The following is a 20,464-nucleotide window of genomic DNA, read 5'->3' as shown; positions in this document are numbered from 1 at the left end:
TGAACCCCACTCTTACCAGTTCTGGGAACGGTGGGAACCCCCCTGAAATCCAAGTTCCTAGTTGCCAGCCCAGGCCAACCTTGCAGGCAGGCCTTTCTAAGGAAGGCACTCAGGCCTGCTATGTTAACTTTTTTGTGTGTGTGTGTGGGATCTTAGTTCCCCGACCAGGCATTGAACCCAGACCCTTGGCAGTGAGAGTGCAGAATCCTAACCACTGGACCACCAGGGAAGTCCTGCTACGTTAACTCTTTAAGGCACAGATATCCTTTCCACTCATCCGCGTTTCTGAATAGGGGCGATTTGCGTTTTCCGTCTTCTGTAAGGATTGATCCCCTCAGTAAATCTCACGGAATTGCTCAGGAGTAAATGAAAGCATGCCTAAGGGCACTTGGCACAGTGTTTGTCACATAATAAGTGGTTGATATTGTCATCCTCACTGGCTGCTTCCTGATCATTTCTGTGTCTCTTAGAGTTGGTAAGGGGCTCCAGTTAACTCTTACGCCTTCCCCACCCGCTCTGTCGTTCCCAGGAGGCCCCTATCAGGTTGAGGTCAACATCTCCAGCACCGGCAGGCTCCCCAACGGCACGCTGTATGCGGCCAAGGGCTCCCAGGTGGATTTCTGCTGCAGCAGCAGCTCCTGGCCTCCGCCCATGGTTGAGTGGTGGTTCCGGGCCCCGGATTCTAGCACCGAGCCCTTCGGAAACAACCTGACGGCCAGCTGCTTCACGCTGTTACTGATGTCGCAGAACCTCCAAGGGAACTACACCTGTTTGGCCACAAACATGCTCGGCGGGAGACATCGAAAGGTGACCACCGAGCTCCTGGTCTACTGTGCGTAAGAAGTGCTCCCCTCCCCCACTCCTTCACCTTGACCCTTCGTGAACTGCGTGTTTGTGCCTCCCCTTTGTATACAAAGACTTACCTGATGCACAGGTTCTAATGTGCTTCTGCAGCTCCCTTGACACACACGTACACATGTCGAAGAGAGTGTTGCCTCTTCTGGAAGCTCGCTGCTAACTAGGAGTACAGGAGAATCCCTGTGAGTCATAGAGGGGAATTAATGCTAGGTCTAAAGTTTTTTTTTTTAATTGAGGTGAAAGTATATAGCATACCATTAACCATTTTAAGATGTACAATTCAGTGGCATTGAGTCTATCCACAGTGTTGTGCAACCATCACGTTTATCTAGTTCCAAAACATTTTCATCACCCCAAATTGGAAACCCCATATCCGTGAAGCAGTCACTCCCATACTGCCTTCCCCCAGCCCCTGGTAACCACCAGTCTATGTTCTATCTCTATGGATTTGCCTATTCTGGACATGTCATATAAATGGAATCATACCCTATATGACCTTTGGGGACTGGCATCTTTCCCTTAGCATCATGTTTTCAAGGTTCATCTTGTTGTAGCTTGTGTCAGTACTTGCTTTCATTTCTTGGCCTAAGAGTATCTATTGTATGGCTCTACCACAATTTGTTTATCCATTCATCTGCTCTCACGCTCTCCGTGAACACAGGCCCTCTAGCGCTGTTAAGAACCAATAGTTCATGAAGCTTTATTTTGCAGGTGAAGAAACAACAACCCAATGCACCTATGCACACATTTAGCGGAGGAAAACCACTGTAGAAATAAACACAGGGTGCACTCCTAATCCTTGCTAAGGGAAGGGAGCATGAGAACGACAATTAGCAGGCAGGGCAACGACACACTTACTTTATACGTTGTTCAGAGCCTTTGTAAGTCTCAATGCTGTCTATCATAAATGACATTCATCGTATATAAAGTCATACGTGCTTGTTGTAGGAAACAGATGAGTAGAAAGAAGAAAATAATCACTTGTACTCTAACCATCATTTTGGTATATTTCCAATAATTTTTCTTTTAGATGCCACATATCTACAAATAAGATCCAAATTTCTATTTATATGTATTATATAAAATATATAAAGGTATATGACACACATAATATATATACTATCTACATACATATATAATATATATTATTTTATATATAATTATGAACACATAGGTTACAACAGGTTTGTAATTTGTTAAATTTTTATATTTTTTTTAAGTGGTACTTGCACATAGCAAAAAAAAAGTGTGTGTTGAGGTTTGGGGATGAATAAATCTCCCTCTTCCTGCAACTCCCTCTAGGGACCAGCAGCGTCCAGTAGAACTTTCTGTGATGATGGAAATGTTCTCTTCTGTATGGTCTAATAGCTACCATGTGTGATGACTAGGAAATGTGAGTAGTCTGATGGAGGAAATAAATTTGTAATTAAGTTAATGAAAATTTAAATAGCCACACGTGGCTAGTGAGAAATGCAAATCTCTTCCAAGATTTAACACCCAGCCGAGGAAACCCAACTTGTGTCAGGCACTGATTTGTGCTAGGAGCTATCTCAAGGTACACTAACTGGGGTTGACGTTTCTCTGATACCCTGGTTCTGTAATCCTTAGGGTCAGCCCAGTGGCTCATCTTAGTCTGTGATTAAGGCCACGTCCTCTGGTGTTTTGCAGCACCCCCTCCGTCAGCCCTGCAGTGCTGGGCAGAGCTGTCACCAGGATTGTTCACGCTGCAGCTCAGCTGTCGCTGGGCCGGAGGATACCCAGACCCAGACCTCCTGTGGACAGAAGAGCCAGGAGGTGTGGCTGTGGGGACATCAAAGCTGGGGGTTGAGATGCTGAACCAGCCCCAGCTGTCGGACGGCAAGAAGTTCAAGTGTGTCGGGAGCCACATAGTGGGGCCGGAGTTGGGAGCCAGCTGTGTGGTACAGATCAGTAAGTCTGCTTTGCCTTGTCCTGGGGTTCTGGGGTCCACTCACCTTCCTCTTTTCTGGGACAACCCTTTGAAAGAAGGTCTGGGAAAGAAATCCCAGGGTGTTGGAGTGAACTGAATTCCTTCCATTTCTTCCTTCCTTTTGCTTTTTTTTTTTAATTGAAGTATATTGGATTTACAATATTGTGTTAATTTCTGCAGCAGAGTGATTCAGTTGCACACACACACACACACACACACACACAAATATATGTATACACACATTCTTTTTTATATTCTTTTTCATTCTGGTTTATCACAGGATATTGAGTATAGTCCCCTGTGCTATACAGTAGGACCTTGTTGTTTATCCATTCTATATATACTAGTTTGCATCTGCTAACCCCAAATGCCCTCTTCATCCCTTCCTTTCAAACTTTAAAGATGCTTAATGAAACTTCTTGTTTCTAGTCCAAACTGGTTTTCCCTTGCAGTTTCTAAGTACTGAAGATGGAGCAGTGAACAAGACAGACAAGGTTCATTTACTAGTTACCTCCTGTTATGGAACAAATTACCCCCGAACTTAATGGCTTCAAACAGCAGTCATTATCTCACGATTTCTGTGGGCCAGGAATTCATACAGGGCAAGGTGCTGACATCTTGATTTAGAACTTCAGACTTTCCAAACTGTGAGAATAAATATCTGTTGTTTTAAGCCACCCCGTTTGTGGTACTTTGTTACAACAGCCTCAGGAAGCCAATACAATGAGTAAGCCAGGGCCAGAGCGTGTTGGGTTGTGTTGGCCCTGGTGAGGTTGTCCTCACAGTTTATGAGGATAATCCTCAGAGGAGCAGCTGTGGAGAGCTGACATGCTGAGAAGTGAGCCCTGCTGTGTCAGCAGGTGCTTGTTTTCCCAGGCAAGTGACATTCAGATGGTTTACCCGTCCCACTAACTCAGTCAGCACACTGCTCCCGAGTGTCCACTCTGTGTCAGGTACCATACCTGGCCTTGGGCAACATAAGGGACCAAGACTCGCCTTCTGCCCTAGGACAGGGGTTGGTGAACTATGCCTCATGGGCCAAATCCGACCCAATTGGTTTTGGGACAATTTTTTAAAAATGAGATTTAAGTCACATAATATAAACTTAACTATTTTTTTTTTTTTGGCCGCACCGTGCAGCTTGTGGGATCTTAGTTCCCCGACCAGGGATCGAAACTGTGCCCTCGGCAGTGAAAGCTCAGAGTCCTAACCACTGGACCACCAGGAAATTCCCTAAAATTCACTATTTTAAGTTTATAATTCATTGTTTTTTTTTTTTTAGTATGTTCACAATGTTGTACTACCATCACCATTCTAATCCAGAATATTTCCATCACCCCCAAAAGAAACCCTAGCAGTCACTCTCTCTAGAAAGACCACGTGAGGGTACTCATTTCCCAGTATTTCCACCGACATCGAGTGTTATTAATTTTTTAGATTTTTCCTGTGTGCTAGTTCGGATATGGCATATTGTTTTCATTTGGTTTTCTTTGATCACTGGTGGAGTTGATAATTTTCATATGTGTATTGACTTCCTATATATTATCTGTGAATTATCTGTTCATATTTTGTCCATTTTTCTATTGGCTTGTTCATCTTTTCTTATTATTCCATAAGAGCCAGTTAATTTCATAGAACTGTCATGCACGTTATAGATATTTTTCTGGCATATTTGGCTCCTAAACCACATTTCTGCTAGTGATGAGCAGTTTCTGATTTTGAAAGGTTCACCTCTGTCAGTCCTGTTCTTTTTTTTTTTTTAATAAATATTCATTTATTTATTTATTTGGCTGCACAGGGTCTTAGTTGTAGCGTGTGGGATCTATTGATAGTTGCCTGACCAGGGATCGAACCCGGACCGCCTACATTGGGAGCGCGGAGTCTTAACCACTGGACCACCAGGGAAGTCCCCTCTCAGTCCTGTTCTTTTAGGTTTCTGCGCTCAGAAGGTCTTTGACTCTTTCTTATTAATTTACTATTTGTAATCCTCACAGTGGCCTGCAAATTAGGATGATTCGTAAGTTGCAGATGATAACATGTGTGAACTAATTTACCCAAGATCAGCTGGCTCGTAAGTGACAGAGCCAACACATAGCCAGGCTGGTCTGACCCCAGCGCTCTTGCTTTTATCCAGGTAGTGCTCACTGCTTTCCTGGTGACCTTCCACACATGATCCAGCAAATCTTTTTGGGTAGGATTTAGGTGCTCAGCATGGTTCCAGGTACTGTGGAGGAATACAGAGTCTTTGCCTTTAAAGGACTTAAACTTTACTTGGAGAGAGAAGTCTGGCAAATGTGAAGCAGGAAATGGCAATATCACAAATACAACTGACCCTTGAACACCACAGGTTTGAATTGCGCGGTTCCACATACATGTGGATTTTTTTCAATAAATGTAGTATCTGTATTTTCACTTTACAGATCTTTAAATTAACTCGCTGTGGGGAAAAGTTTGTGTCTGATTAGAGATCACAGGATATAGAATCAAAAGAACTAGGGTTTGAGTCCTGATTCTATCCAAACTGTTTCAGCTTCCTGTCCTTGGGCGAGCCATTTATCAATTCCTTTGTTTCTGAGGCAGAGAGAGCAGGACGTGGATTTTTAGATTTCTCGCAGGTTGGTCCCCCAACCCCCATGTTGTTCAAGGGTCAACTGCGATGGTGACATTAACATTTACTGAGTGCAGATAGAGTGCAGGTGCCAAGTGTTTTGCACACAGTATCTCGTTCAGTCCTCAGTCACCCTGTGAGCTGAGAGCTCCTATTATCCCTCAGAATTAGTTTCCTGGAGCTGCTGTAACAAAGTATCACGAACTTGGTGGCTTAAAACAACAGCCGTTTATTCTCTCTCAGTTCTGGAGCCTAGAAGTTTGAAATCAAGGTGTGGGCAGGGCCGTGCTCCCATCAGAGTCTTCCTGGGAGAATCCTTCCTGGCCTCTTCCAGCTCCTGATGGTGCTATGTGTTCCTTGGCTTGTGGCTGCATCACTTTGGTCTCTGCATCCGTTTTCATGTGACTTCCCCTCTGTGTGTATGTCTCCCTGTGGCCTCTCCTCTTCTTATAAGATACCAGTCCTTGGATTTAGGGCCCACCTCAATCCAGGATGATTACATCTTGAGATCCTTAACTAGTTACATCTGCAAAGACTCCACTTCCGAATAAGATCACATTCTGGGGTTCTAGGTGGACATGAATTTGGGGAGGACGCTCCATTTCACCGATGGTGAAACAGAGGCAGCCGACTTGCCCAGACTGCAAATAGAAAGCAGTATACACACTCAGAGTGGTACATAATGAGGATGTCCGAAGTGTGTTATGGAAGTAAGTCCCAGGAAGTGAGTAAATGATGGACCGATGCTGAGAGAGGGTGAAATTAGCAGAGGCAGCTGGTGGGGTTGTGTTATTTTGCCCTTACCCTCCCATTTTATTTGCAGATCTTGCCTAAGTCTTTATTCCTGTGACCCCTGAGACTTGACCAATAATTTGAATCTAAATATGTGCTCAGGGTTAAGAAATGTGTCTGGAGAAGGGAGCTGACCAGAAGTTTTCCCAATTCCAGGAGCACAGGAAGCAAGCACAGAGCCTGGACCCTTCTCGGACTCTGACACCGTCCAGTTCTCCCCGCCTCCCTCTTGGGCACTCGAGCCTGGATGTGCATACAAGTCACCTGGGGGGGCTGGTTAAAATGCAGATTCTGACTCTCTTGGTCTGGGTGGACCCAATATCTGCATTTCTAATTGCCTCCAGGAAGTGCTGTTGCTGCTGGTCTGAGGACCACACCTTGAGTAGCAAGGCCCTTGCAGGCGAGGGGTCTCTGGATCATTCCACTTGAAAGGACTAGTACGTCACTGAAGTGTAATGCTAACGTCCACCTCAGGGATTCAGGGCAGTGTAGCCCCCAAGCTGATGAAAAGTGATGCTTTCGGGGATTCCTGCTGCCCAGATTGATCGATCTATCTATCTATCATCTATCTATCTACCTACCTATCTATCTACCTTTCTTTTCTTTCATTTCTTTTCCTTCCTTCCTTCCTTCCTTTTTTCTTTCTTTCTCTCTTTCTTCCTCCCTCCCTCCCCTTCCTTCCTTCCTTCTTTCTCTCTTTCTCTTTCTTCCTCCCTCCCTCCCCTTCCTTCCTTCCTTCTTTCTCTCTCTCTCTCTCTCCCCCTCCCTCCCTCTCTCTTTCTCTTTCTCTCTTTCTCTCTCTCCCCCTCCCTCCCTCCCTCTCTCTCTCTTTCTCTCTTTCTTCCTCCCTCCCTCCCTCTCTCTCTCTCTCTCTCTCTCTCTCTTTCTCTCTCTCTCCCTCCCTCCCTTCCTCCCTCTCTCTTTCTTTCTTTCTCTCAGCTGTGCCACACAGTTTGTGGGATCTTAGTTTCCCAACCAGGGATTGAACCTGGGCCACCCAGCAGTGAAAACGCCAAGTCCTAACCACTGGACGGCCAGGGAGCTCCCCAGATCTCTCTTTATATGGTGTGTAGGCCCCGAAACTGAAGACGCCAACTCAGCCTACGATAAGCTGCAGTGTTACGGAGCCCCGTGCGCGGCGGCCCCAGCTTGTCGTCCGCCTCCTGCAGATCTGTGAGGGCCCAGCAGCACCTGCCCCACCCCTGATACAGCATCCCTTTAAGTGAAACTTGTTGAATTTATAGGTGCCACACTAGCTGGATGGTGACCCAGCTGTCTGAGGGGTGAGTGCTGTGTTTGGCAAAAATACATGATGTTTGTTTGGGGTTCAGGGGAGGTGCACCGGGGGAATTGTTTGTTTTGCTTTTAATAAAGGAGGAGGGGGCCATTTATCAGACTTTGGTTTGGGACCCCCAAATACAGACATACTGATGAGGCTTGTCACTGCTGCTGGCTTTGTGACCCTAAAGGAAATTCTGGTTAACCATAAAGCGGGGAAGGAGTGATTTAGCAACATGGGGGGAATCTGACTGTTGATCCAAGAAGGGGTGTCCGCAGGTGAGTTTTCTGAGCAAAACCAGGTTTGGGGTATTCTCTTCTGTTAACCTGACCTAGAGAGAGAGGCTTCTGGGTTGTTCCACCCCCACCCCCTTGCCCCTTCCCCCTTCCCCAGATGCCAGCAGTGAAACCCTAGTTTCTCTCTTGGAACAAATGCCAAGGGGAAGCATGTAGTTTCACTCTCCAGGGCAGGAACCCAACATGCTTCTCTGTATCCCTCAGCTGCTGAAAATATGGATTTCATAAATCCTCCCAAGATGAATTTGCTACCCTTCCCAAGAGGGTGTGCATTTTGGGAAAAGGCTTCTCTTGCGAAGGATACAAGTAGATCGCCATAGTAGACCTCATAGCTCCCTGTGTCCCACTTAAATCAGACCCCAAGGCCACAGGGACGCCACATTCTGAGTTTTCTAGGACAGACCTGTGTTAGACAGAAGAATGGCCCCCAAAAGATGTCCACATCCTAATCCCCAGAACCTGTGATAATGTTACCTTACATGGTAGAGGGACTTTGCATCTGTGATTAAGAATTTGAGATGGGGAGAGTGTCCTGGGTTATCTGGGTGGGCCCAGTGTGATCCCAAGGGTCCTTATAAGAGGGAGGCAGGAGGGTCACATGCAGTAGTGAGAAGTGATGACAGATGCAAGAGGTAGGAGTAATTCAAGGAAGGGACTACAAGCCAAGGAATGCAGGTGGCTCCTTTCTAGAAGCTGACAAAACAAGGAAATGGATTCTCACCTAGAGCCTCCAGAAGGAACCAGCTCTGCCAACACCTTGATTTTAGTTCTGCAAGATTATTTCGGACTTCTGACCTCCAGAACTATAAAAGGATAAATTTGTGTTGTTTTAACTGCTAAGTTTGTGCAATTTGTTATAGCAGCAACAGGAAACTAATACAGCTGCCTTCTGTCCCCTGGAACGCCCTTGTCAGGTTGTGTGCCCATATCTTACCTGATCAGTATGGTTATTATACATAGAAGCTTACAGCATAAGAAGTAAGGAGATGTGGACCACAAAAGCGTGACTCCTTGGGTTCCATTCTTACATAGAGTGACCAACTCATCTTGGTTTGCCCGGGACTTCACCAGTTTTAGCACTGAAAGCCCCCAGGTCCTGGGAACCCCCTCAGCCTTGCACAAACCAGGACATTTGTTCCCCCTAAATCCTAGCTGCTCACTTATTTAGTCATGTGACTTTGAGCAAGTTACTTAACGTTCTCTGTGCCACAGTTTCCCCATCTGCAAGACTGTTGTGAGAATTATTAATTGGGTTAATAAGTAGAATGGTGCCTAGCCCATTGAATGTTCAACAAATATTAGCTTTTATTATTATGTGAGACCAGGTGCAGTACAGAAGTTCCTGGAGTTGCTTTGTTTGGAAGAAGTAATATTCTTGAAATTCTCAGACCACCGATTGAATCTCCTTCAACGTTTGTCTTTCTTTACCTTCTTCTGATGGTCAGGGAGCCCCTCCCTTCTCTCTGAGCCCATGAAGACTTGTTTCGTGGGAGGCAATGTGACGCTCACCTGCGAAGTGTCTGGAGCCTACCCCCCCGCCAAGATCCTGTGGCTGAGCAACCTCACCCAGCCGGAGGTCGTCATCCAGCCCAGCGGCCACCACCTCATCGCCCAGAGTGGCCAGAGCTCCACGCTCACCATCCGCAACTGCTCCCAGGACCTGGACGAGGGCTACTATGTCTGCCGGGCTGAGAACCCCGTGGGGGTCAGGGAGGTGGACATCTGGTTGAGCGTGAAAGGTGAGTGAAGTGGCCCCGGAGGAGGAGGAGGAGGAGGGCCGAGAGCTTCAGAGGACCTGGCATCAGCATGGGGACAGCTTGGTGCCTCCCTACATGTGGGTCACTGCCATCTGGGAGAAGGCCTATCTGCTTCCCTGTGGCTTGACAAGGTGGATGGGAAAATTATTGTCCAGTCCTAAATCTCTAACATTTGCATAGGGATAAAAAAGTTATTTAATATCTGTTACATCCTAAAGGAAAAATAAATATATATATATATAAATAAAATACATACATGTATAAAGTAGATATAATTTATATATATACATATATATAAAATGTAAGCTGAGAAACATAATAGCAAAATGAACACCCAGGAAAGTAACATCCCACTTACGATATAGAACAGTGCCAACGCTGCTGGAATTACCTGCAGATAGTGTGGCCAGATTTAGAAAACAACAATAGCAAAGCTAAAAAAACAGGATGCTCACTTAAATTTGTATTTCAGAAAAACAAAAAACAAACAATTTTTTTTTTTAATGTACGACCCCAGTATTGCTTGGGACATACTTATTCTTTTTTTTTTTTTTTTTTTTTGGGACATACTTATTCTAAAAAAATTATTCATTGTTTATCTGAAATCCAAATTTAAGTGGGCACACAGTATTTTATCTGGCAACCCTACCTGTAGGTCCATTTCCAGGCTCATACTGGGCCTTCTGAAAAAGGTAACCACTATCCTGAGTTTCATGTTTTATTTAAGAAAAAATATGCTGCATACGTACACATTTCTACATAATATATTGTTTGTTTTAGAGTTTTGAAAAATGGTTGTTACCATACAAATGTAGTCTTTTGTAATTTGCCTTTTTTATCCCACATTTTGTTTCCAGAATTTATTCATGCTGATGTGTATAATTATACTTTGTACCTCTGTACTGCTGTATAATTTTCCATTGTATCACTACTCCACAACTAAGTTATTGATTTTCCTGCTGATGGATGTTTGTGCTGCTTCTGATTTTTTTGTTGTGATGAACAAACGGTGTTGCTATGGAAACCTTTTTACCAGCCCCTTGTGTACATATACCCAGGTCTCCAGGCAAATATTTCTCTAGAATATTTGTACAAGGAGTAGAAATGAAGGTTAGGTTATGTGCATTTTTATCTATGAGATAACATCAAATTATTTTCCAAAGTGGTTATACCAATTTCCATTTGCAACGGCAGTTGTTCCACATTTTCACCCACAGACTTTGTGATTTTTGCCCATCAAGTAGGTGTAAAATGAAATCTCACTGTGGTTCTAATTTGAATGTGTCTGATTACTAAGAAGGCTGAGCATTATTTCATATGTTTATTTGCTATTTATGTTTCGTCTGCGAAATACATAATTGTGTCTTTTGACGTTTTCCCCTTTCCTATAGATATATAGGAGTTCTTTAGAAATTCCATATGCTAATTGTTAGTTTTATATGTTACAAATATCTCCTTTCAGTTGTCTTTCTTGTTTTCTTTATGGTATCCTTCGATTTGCAGACATTCTTACTTTAATGTTGTTGACTTTATGAATCTGTTCTTATATCATTAGCAATTTTTGTGTCTTAAGAAATCCTTATCTATCCTATGGTCATGAAAGTATTCTTCCATATTTTCTTAAAAGTTTTAACACTTGCCTTTCATAGTTAACTCTGTAGTCCATCTAGAATTGATTTTTGTGAATGATGTGAGGTAGACATCAAGTTTCCTCTACCCCCCAATTTGGATAACTATTTGGTCTAGCACCACATCCTGAAGAGTTCCTCTTCTACTCACTAGGCTGTCCTATATCAAGTTTCCTTCTGTGTGTGGACCTGTTCTTGGATTTCCTATTCTGTTCTCTTTTTTTAAATATATATATATTTTTGGCCGTCCCAAGCAGCATGCGGGATCTTAGTTTCCCCGACCAGGGAAGCGCTGAGTCTTTTTTTTTTTTTTTTTTTAATAAATTCATTTATTTATTTATTTATTATTTTTGGCTGCATTGGGTCTTCGTTGCTGTGCACGGGCTTTTCTCTAGTCGTGGCAAGAGGGCTCCTCATTGCGGTGGCTTCTCTTGTTGCAGAGCACGGGCTCTAGGCGCACGGGCTTCAGTAGTTGTGACTTGCAGGCTCTAGAGTGCAGGCTCAGTAGTTGTGGCTCACGGGCTTAGTTGTGGCATATGGGCTCTTCCCCGACCAGGGATCGAACCCATGTCCCCTGCATTGGCAGGCGGATTCTTAACCACTGCGCCACCAGGGAAGTCCTGAAGCGCTGAGTCTTAACCACTGGACTGCCAGGGAAGACCCTCCCTATTCTGTTCTATTGATCACTTCATTGTGGCACCAGTAACTCACACTCTTAATTACTATGGCCTTAACAGCAGGCTTGATGTGTGGAGACACAGAGATTTTAACTTTCCAATGTTCTTCTTTTTTTTTTTTTCTGTTTTTACTTTTTATTTATTTAATTTATTTTTTGAATTTTATTTTATATTTTTATATAAAATTATATTTTTATATAAAATTAGTTTTACATAACTAATTCTTATTCGTTATCTATTTTATACATATGAGTGTATATATGTCAATCCCAATCTCCCAGTTCATCCCACCACCACACCCCCCTCCAGTGTTCTTTTGCATCACATGCTTTGTTTGATTCCCACAAGCTGTCTGAAGTAGAAAAATGAGAACTTTATCTTGCTCTGCAGAGAGGTCATATGCCTTGCCCAAGGTCATGAAACCGAGATAAGAGTAGGATCCAGGCAGAGGAGAGGAGGTATTGCCCTCCTAGCTGTGTGTATCACGTGGCCGAGTCAAGGGTGTGATTTGTCTTTGCAGAACCTGTAAACATCGGGGGAATTGTGGGCACCATCGTGAGCCTCCTTCTGCTGGGACTGGCCATTATCTCCGGGCTTCTGCTGTACTACAGCCCTGTGTTCTGCTGGAAAGGTAAGGGCTTCCCGGAACGGTAAGGGCTTCCTGGGTCCCTTTGCTTCTCTCTCAGGCTCCTTGAGAGGGTGTGGGTGGGGGAAGGTGGCCCCTGTTATGCTCCCACCTGAAGCTCCATTCGAGAGGTTTCCAAATTGGGTGCAGATGTGCAATAATGCAGCACCTAAGAACCACTCCTGAACACCCTGTCATCTCTCGTATTGGGTCAGTTTTCTCATTGTCCATTCTTTTGTAAATGTTAGATTGATTAGAAACTTCTGTGAGGCCGAAGTGGATATTATTGGATATTAATGTTTTTTCCTTTCTCCTTTCAGTAGGAAGCACTTTCAGGTGAGTGTTCCCTAGACTCAAATCAAAAATCCATTTCCATGATGTCTTCACTGACGTTTTGTTTATAATGTTTCATAAGAACAATAATAACCACCGCCACTGGGGACCTACCACGGGCCAGACACGGGGCTGGTGCTTCCTCAGGCATTATTACAACCCCGTCATGAACTCTTCAGGGTGCTGCTGTTGTCTCCGTGTTCCAGACAAGTCGAGGGAGGCTCAGTGAGCTTCTGCAAGCTCTGCAGGAAGTGAGCGGCCGTGCCTGCAGTCAGACCTGGGCCTGACCCGATTCCAAAGTCTGTGCTCTTTTTACGACGCCAGACCTCGGGGCGAGGCACCTTGCTGGACTGTCACTGAGGCATAAAGACAGCATGTACATGTTGAGCCCGGTCATTCATGCATTTATTTTATCTAGTTTTCCTTTTCTAAAAGGAAGAATAAGTCATAGTCTTACAGCATGTTTTGGAAGAGTAGTCTGAGCATGCCCAGAAGCCCCTCCCAAAAGGAAACCTCAGCAGGGGCAAAGCAGCTAAATGGAACTTACGTATTTAGCCTCCTAAGGAGATTCTGGGTGGAAGCAAAGAACTCTTCTCTTTGCTCCTCTTATCCATTTATAACTATGCGGTATTACTGTTCTGGGACCATCATTCATAATGAGGGGATTTTATTGTTCTGGGACCATCTTTCAACAGAAAGTGTTACCTTTACTGCCCTGTTTTTGAGGGTCATTCTGGAATGAATCTGTCATTCCCCAGGCTTATTTTTCACAGAAGGGAGCAGCTTGGCATAATGGGAAAAGGCTTTGGAATGAATGGACCTGGGTTCACATGGCAGCTCTGCCCGTGAAGCCCGTGGCTCCTGGAAAATCCCTGACCCTCTCTGAGCCTTTGTCTCCTCATCTGTTTCTCAGAGGCGGGCTGTAAGGATGAAATGAGAATGTAATGCTCTTCGGACTGTGACTAGCCCGTGAAATGTACAGTCTGGCTGGGCAGGCAAGAGCCAGCAACAAGCTAGAGAACAATTCAGTGCCAAACCGCTGCCCGTGGACGCCAAATTCACTCATAGTTCAAGGCTTCAGGGGGAGGCAGAGGACTTTACTTGGGCCTTGAATAATGAAAAGGTGGAGAAATTTCAGTAAGCGCAGGAGAAAGAAGGGCATTTCAGGAAAGGAACAGAGCGTCTGTGTACGTGCTGTGAGGGGAACTGAAATGGTGGGTGCTTGGGACAATGAGGTCATCTGCCTGAGGAGCCACAGGGTGGGGAGAGGTGGAGTGATAAAACTCACCCAGCACAGGATACAGTTATCTAGACAGTCTTCGGCAGCATCTCTCTGCGAGGTTACAACCGCACTGTCATCTCACGACTCAACCAAGTTGAATACATGAAGAATTTTCCATGTTACCAGAGGGGCTGCAAAGAACCAAGTGTTTCCTATTCAGCGAGGGCTGAAGTTGGAGAAAACAGGGTATCTTCTTGATTATTTCTCCCCTTCTGGAAATTAGGAGGCAAGACATGGGTGATGTCATGGTTTTGGTGGACTCAGAAGAGGAAGAGGTGGAGGAGGAGGAAGATGCTGCCGAAGAGGAAGAGGAGGAAGCAAGTGAGAGGCACGAGTCGCCAAAAGAAGTAACCAAGTACGGCCACATCCACAGAGTGACCGCACTGGTGAATGGGAACGTGGACCGCATGGCCAATGGACTCCAGGCTCTGCAGGGTAAGCTCTTTGTCCTTAGAAGCTCTCTGCGAGGTTGTGGTGGGCTTCCCCGGAAGAAATCTCCAAGGGTCTGTCTTTTAAAGGTTGGGAAAGACACTTAAAGTTTAGTCTAGAATCAGAATCTCCTATCAACTACCAACACGCTAATTAAATGGACAAATATTTATCAAGGGCCTGCTCTGGGAAAGGCACAGATTGGTACTGTCAGGCACTAGAAAAGAAAGACCGATGGTGAAGGGCTTTACGAGACCAGTTAGGGCGAACAGACTAAAACACGAGGGGGAAATGAAAACAGCAGGAAGATTTAACCAACCCTTTGCGAGGGCAGTAGAGGAGCTTTGGCAAGAAGGAATCTGATTCCTTGCCTGATGAATGATACGTTTACAAATCACAGAACCTCAGGAGAAAGATGAGAGCCCTGAGGGGTGCATTGGTTGGGAGATGTTTTATGGAAGATGTGGGCTGTGAGGCACGTCTTTCAGGACAGCTAAGTTTGAATAAGCAGAAAGGAGAGGGTGGTCCAGGCGAGGGGAATGGCAGAAGCCAAGAGTGTGGAGGGTGGGCAGTGTCAAGCATGTCAGAGGATTTTGAGTGGAAAGAACAGGTAAAGGCGGGGATATACACCCTGACCCACCTGCTCCTCCACAAAGTCATCAGTAAAGGTCTAGAAATAGAGGTGACTGAAAACTGATTGCGGCGGGGGGGAGGAATTCCCTGGCGGTCCAGTGGTTAGGGCTGTGCGCTACCACTGCAGGGGGCACAGGTTCAATCCCTGGTCAGGGAACTAAGATCCCACATGCCGCACGGAGTAGCCAAAACAAAAACAAAAACAAAAAAAAAAGAAAAGAAAACCGATAGGGAAACAGAGTCACCCCTATTGAGATTACTCAGAGTTGGGTCTACTTTTCCCTCCTGTACAGATGACAGCAGTGAGCAGCAGAGTGACATCATTCAAGAAGAAGACAGGCCAGTTTGAAGAAGACAACTGTCCTTTGTTATCCTGTCTCAAAAGCTTGGAAAGCTACATCGAAGATGAGTTTTATATTCTGCTTCACTTGACTTGCATCCCTGCCTGAGGGCTGAAAACGGTTTGTGGCTCTCAGCAAAAAAAGGAAAACACACACACATCTTTCCTTCCCTTTTTTTTTCTTTTTTCTAAATTGGTTTGATTTACTGTAAGTTTTCTCAAAGATGTTGAAAAGCTTTGGAACGGGCAGTGTGTGGGGGGAAAGCTGCATTTGGTATCTGAGGTGCCCCTGTCACTGTGCCCCTGGCTTTCTCCAGGTTGACTGATGCTGAGATGGGGGAGCAGGAGTGGGGGGAGGCACTTGGCCTGGGCGCCCTTTGTTACTGTTAAAGGTCTGTAACCAGCTCGCCCCGGCACACAAGGGAATAGTGTGGGGTAATAAGGACACTTCCTTTCTCACTGCCCAGCTGAGCTGAGGAACCAGGCACACATCAGCTCTCTGGAAAAGGTGAGGGGGGTCGGCTACTGAGGCTAATCAGAGGGAGGCACTTTGGTTTGGGTTTTGAGTCGGAAACACCTGGTCTTGAATCTGGACTCTGCTCCTTACCTGTTTCATGGGCTTGGGCAGGTAGCTTTACCTCTCCCCTGAGCCTCAATTTCTTCATCTGTGAAATGGGTGAAATCACACCTATCTTACAGGGTTATGGTGGGGACCAAGGTACTTCAGGATGTGAGAGTGCCTAGGAGGTGCTCCGTAGATGTTAGTTATCTTCTCCTTTGCCTTCCTTAGCGGAAGAAGAAAAATGTCAACTGTTCAGTTACAAACTGCTGCCTGGGCCTTCCATTCTCTGTAGAATATTCCAGACCAGGGCATCATCAGAGCTCTCCTGGGGATTTTTGCCTCCCTGGAGATAGAATTCTTTTCAAAAGAGGTAGGGGCTGATAAGAGGAAGCGCCTTTCATTAGAATCTCGCATTTTCCAGAGCTTCGTGTTTATAGAAAAGCCTCTTAGGTGATGCACTATTAGCTTTCAGACTTTCCCATCCTTCCTTTCTCCTGTGGCTTTGAAAAAGGCAAGGAGAAATGTTTTGTAACAGAGTAGATCAGTTCGTCTGGCCTCGGTTTCTTGATCTTGGAAATGGGAATGGGAAAGCTTGTTTCCTTCCTACTTCTTAAGGATGTTATGAAGATACGCTGCTCAATAATGCTAAGTTTTGAATGAAAATAACATATGATGAGTTTAAGCTGCTGCTGTTCCCTGTACAGTTTAGAGACTTTTTTTTTCTTTCTAATTTCATCCTAATCTCTTAAATGTCAGGGACCTTCTAAGGGTGTAAAATATGTGTGCTAAACTTGAAAATCTGACTTGAATTTGCACTCTTCAATGTTGCATATCCTGCTCTGATGGGCACGACTTAAAGGGGAACTTCGCTCTCCAATAACAGGACCTGGGACTCCTAAGATGAGAGGTGTGTTACCTGCAGGGTTACCCTGCAGGTGTGGTTGCAGCAGGTCCACTTTCTTGGATGAAGGAACTAAACTGAGGGAGTCACTAGAAGTGAGCCCTGTCCCCAGCTCAGAACACCGCGGAGGTCAGAGGCTGGCTGCAGTGTCGACCCGTCAGGGATAGCTGTGACCTGCAGTCCTCTTGTTGGGCTGGGTCTTTCGCTGCGTGGAACCTCACATTTTTAACCACTCTAACCAGTCTAAGTTAGTGTCATTTCAGAACAGATACTTGACAGGTTGTGTTTAAACTCACTGAACACTGAGCTAGTCTCTGGATCCGACAGTCCACCCTGCAGAGGCGACCATATTTAAAAAGGGAAAAAGCAAAGAAACTATTAGGAAAAAAAAAAAAAATCCCTAGCTGGGCATGCAGAGAATGATTTGCAAGATCACTGAGATGCCCCCTGCGACTTCCTCTTCTCCTGCATGCACACCTGATGATAGGGAAATCTTTGAGGCAGGATTTTTCCACTAGTAAATGGGAGCTTCAGGGTCTTGGTGCCAAACATTATTAACCCTTGCGCAGCTGAGCTGTGATTGTCGTCCCTTATATCTGAGCCCTGTGTGCACAGACAATATTGCTGGGTCAGTTACGAGCTGAGGTACTGGGGGGTCTGCAAGCTTTAAGGATTTTTAAAGAATTAGGGCTTTTTTTCTTTTCTTTAAGATGACCCATCCCCAACTCCACCAGTACGTTGACAGCGGGTTACAGACTTTCTGTGGCAAAGTCCAACTTGTTACATTGTGCTTTAAAATAAAATCTTATCTGAATGTATTGTGAACTGGAGAGGAGGAGATATACTTACCAGAACCGGGAAGATAAATACTTCCAGGCCATCGCAACTGACATTCCTTTTTCTCAAAACCTGGTGGACATTGGGAAAGGGGCTGTCATAATCCTGTGGCTTTAATATCAGCTCCCATTCTCACAAGCACACACCAACCCTATTACTGCAGCCGGAAAGCCCATGATGGAAAATGTCCCTAACCCAGGCACTGAAACCTGGAAAATCATCCTTGCTGGGTAAAGTTTATTATGATGCAACATGTGCCAACCGGTATTTCTCACCATGGTCCTTGCCAGGAACTGCTGCAAAAAGAACGAAACAGATCCCTCTGCATTATTTACATTTTAATAATTGGTGTGGAGGCAAAGTTGGGAGAAATTCATTCTGAGGGTATAATATGGATTTTTTTAAGATAATGGAATAAAGTTATTTTTAAATAACTGCTTTAGTCATCTTCATTTAGACCTGATTAATAAACTGAAAGATTTGGGGAAGTGGATTTGCTGCCCACAATTTTTGTTTTTTTAATTAGCTTTCCCAATATTGGTAACAATATTGTCTTTGTTGCCGTGTTATTCTTTTCCACGACTTGTAGATCCTACCCACCCTCTCATCTCTCCTAAACTCCTCGAGAAATTTGTTCTCCATTGTTTTCTCGCTACATACCCTCAAACACACGCCTCTTTTTGGTCAGATTGTTTTATTTATTTATTTATTTTTGGCGGTGTTGGGTCTTCGTTGCTGTGCGTGGGCTTCCTCTAGTTGTGGTGAGCAGGGGCTACTCTTTGTTGCAGTGCGCGGGCTTCTCACTGCCGTGGCTTCTTTTTGTTGCAGAACACGGGCTCTAGGTGCGCGGGCTTCAGTAGTTGTGGTTCATGGGCTTAGTTGCTCCACGGCATGTGGGATCTGTCTGGACCAGGGCTCAAACCCATGTTCCCTGCACTGGCAGGCAGATTCTTAACCACTGTGCCACCAGGGAAGTCCCTGGTCAGATTGTTTTTTGTTTTGTTTGCCATGCCCTGCGGCTTGCAGGATATTAGTTCCCTGACCAGGGATTGAACCCGTGCCCTTGGCAGTGAAAGCACGAGGTCCTAACCCCTGGACCACCAGGGAATTCCCTTGGTCAGATTGCATGCTTTCTAATATTAAAGGGCTAGGGTAGGAGTTGTCATGGAGCAGTAGACTGATGGGCTGTCTGAAAAGACAATTTATATCAGCTGTCTGGTCCTTGTAGCAGTTGGTGGTTTTGGAGTTTCTCACAGGGTTCAGCTAATTGTAGTCCCCAGAATGTGTCACCTCACCTCCCACTTGAGGTGGCCCAACTCCACTCCCTGTTCCTGTTCTAGGCCTTTCTCTTGGGTCATTCATCTCTCCCGTTTCTTTACTTCATTCCAAGCTTCCTAAGCTCTAATCAAAGCTGTCCCATTTTCAACTTCCTTCCTTTTTAACCAAACCCATGATTCCTACCTTCACCTCAGTTTCCCATGTTTTTTTTTTTTTTTTTTTTAATAAATTTATTTATTTATTTATTTAGGCTGCGTTTGGTCTAAGTTTTTGCGCACAGGCTTCTCATTGCAGTGGCTTCTCTTGTTACAGAGCATGGACTCTAGGTGCGCGGGCTTCAGTAGTTGCAGCACGCGGGCTCAGTAGTTGTGGCACACGGGCTTAGCTGCTCCGCGGCATGTGGGATCTTCCCGGACCAGGGCTCAAGCCCGTGTCCCCTGCACTGGCAGGCAGATTCTTAACCACTGCGCCACCAGGGAAGTCCCCCCATGTTCTTTTTAACCCAGTCCCTCCATTTTCATGTCCCGTGTGTGTTTAATCCAAGCCTCTGTTTTCCCAGCCCCTCATTTTACCTCCGCCTGTTTTCACTTCTGTTCCGTGCTGTCCCTCAGGCTTCCTGGGTCACACCCACGTTCACCCAGCTTGTCCATTTCTGGACCCTCCCACCACTTTTGACCCCTCTTTTTCTCTGGCTAGCTGCCCCTTGCTGTCCGCCCCTTTTAATCGTGGCACGTGCATGTTTTCACCCTCCATTTTCCGCTGGGCTTTTTTTTTCTGGTTCCCATTTTTTAAGCAACGGCGGCTGACGCCTTCCTCTCATCCTACACTTTTACTCCTACTCAGCCCTTTCATTCCTCTACCGCGGCTCCCATTTAACCTCTGAGCTCCCCGCCGCCTCAGGTTGCCAATCGTACTCCTCTGCCTCATTTCTTCTCTCCTGCCGGGGTTCCGGGACCCCATCCCCCCAGTTCTCTCCTCAGTCTTTGCTTTTCGTCTCCCCCATTCTCCTGACCGCCGGCGTCTTCAGGTCCCCCTTCCGGCCTGGTCCGCCCCCACCCCCGATTTTCCCCCTGCCCCATCTCCCCCCGTTTTCTCCTCAGCTCCCCGGTGCCTTTCCGTAACCCCTTCCTCGTTTTCCCCTCAGCTTCACCGCACCCCGTTTTAAACCCACACCTCCTCCCTCCATCCCCGATCATCACCTGGCCCCCCACTCCGTTCCTCCCATCCCCCCCATTCCCGCCTTTCCCCCTAAGCCCCGCTCCTCCCAGGTCTACCAGAGGCGCTCCCTCTGCCCCCTGGTTCTCCCACCCCCATTTTCCCCTCCGACCCCCCTTTCCCCTCGGCCCCGCTCCCCGACCCCCCCCCCGCGTTCACCTGCCTGCCTCCCACCCTGGTTTTTCC

The 20,464-nt window shown here is 45.8% G+C and overlaps 1 protein-coding gene across 3 annotated transcripts in view; it reads left to right on the top strand.

Moving 5' to 3' along the window:
- The window catches only part of VSIG10 (V-set and immunoglobulin domain containing 10), a 39,767-nt gene extending 21,548 nt beyond the window's left edge, over positions 1-18,219 (top strand). For 2 of the 3 annotated variants that reach the window (XM_082354958.1, XM_082354957.1), the window contains 7 exons: positions 530-832; positions 2,527-2,787; positions 9,227-9,520; positions 12,364-12,474; positions 12,789-12,804; positions 14,307-14,518; positions 15,439-18,219. In XM_082354958.1, the coding sequence (XP_082211084.1) occupies positions 530-832; positions 2,527-2,787; positions 9,227-9,520; positions 12,364-12,474; positions 12,789-12,804; positions 14,307-14,518; positions 15,439-15,494 (1,253 nt within the window). In that variant the 3' untranslated portion in view covers positions 15,495-18,219. The remainder of the gene's footprint in view (positions 1-529; positions 833-2,526; positions 2,788-9,226; positions 9,521-12,363; positions 12,475-12,788; positions 12,805-14,306; positions 14,519-15,438) is intronic. The other variant, XR_014234314.1, reaches the window with a different exon arrangement.
- The last annotated feature ends 2,245 nt before the right edge of the window (positions 18,220-20,464 follow it).

The sequence above is a fragment of the Balaenoptera borealis genome (genome assembly GCF_965194805.1).
Source record: "Balaenoptera borealis genome assembly, chromosome: 14".
NCBI lineage: Eukaryota > Metazoa > Chordata > Mammalia > Artiodactyla > Balaenopteridae > Balaenoptera > Balaenoptera borealis.
Note: the sequence above shows the minus strand (reverse complement) of the source record. Positions and strands in the feature narration are given on the sequence as shown.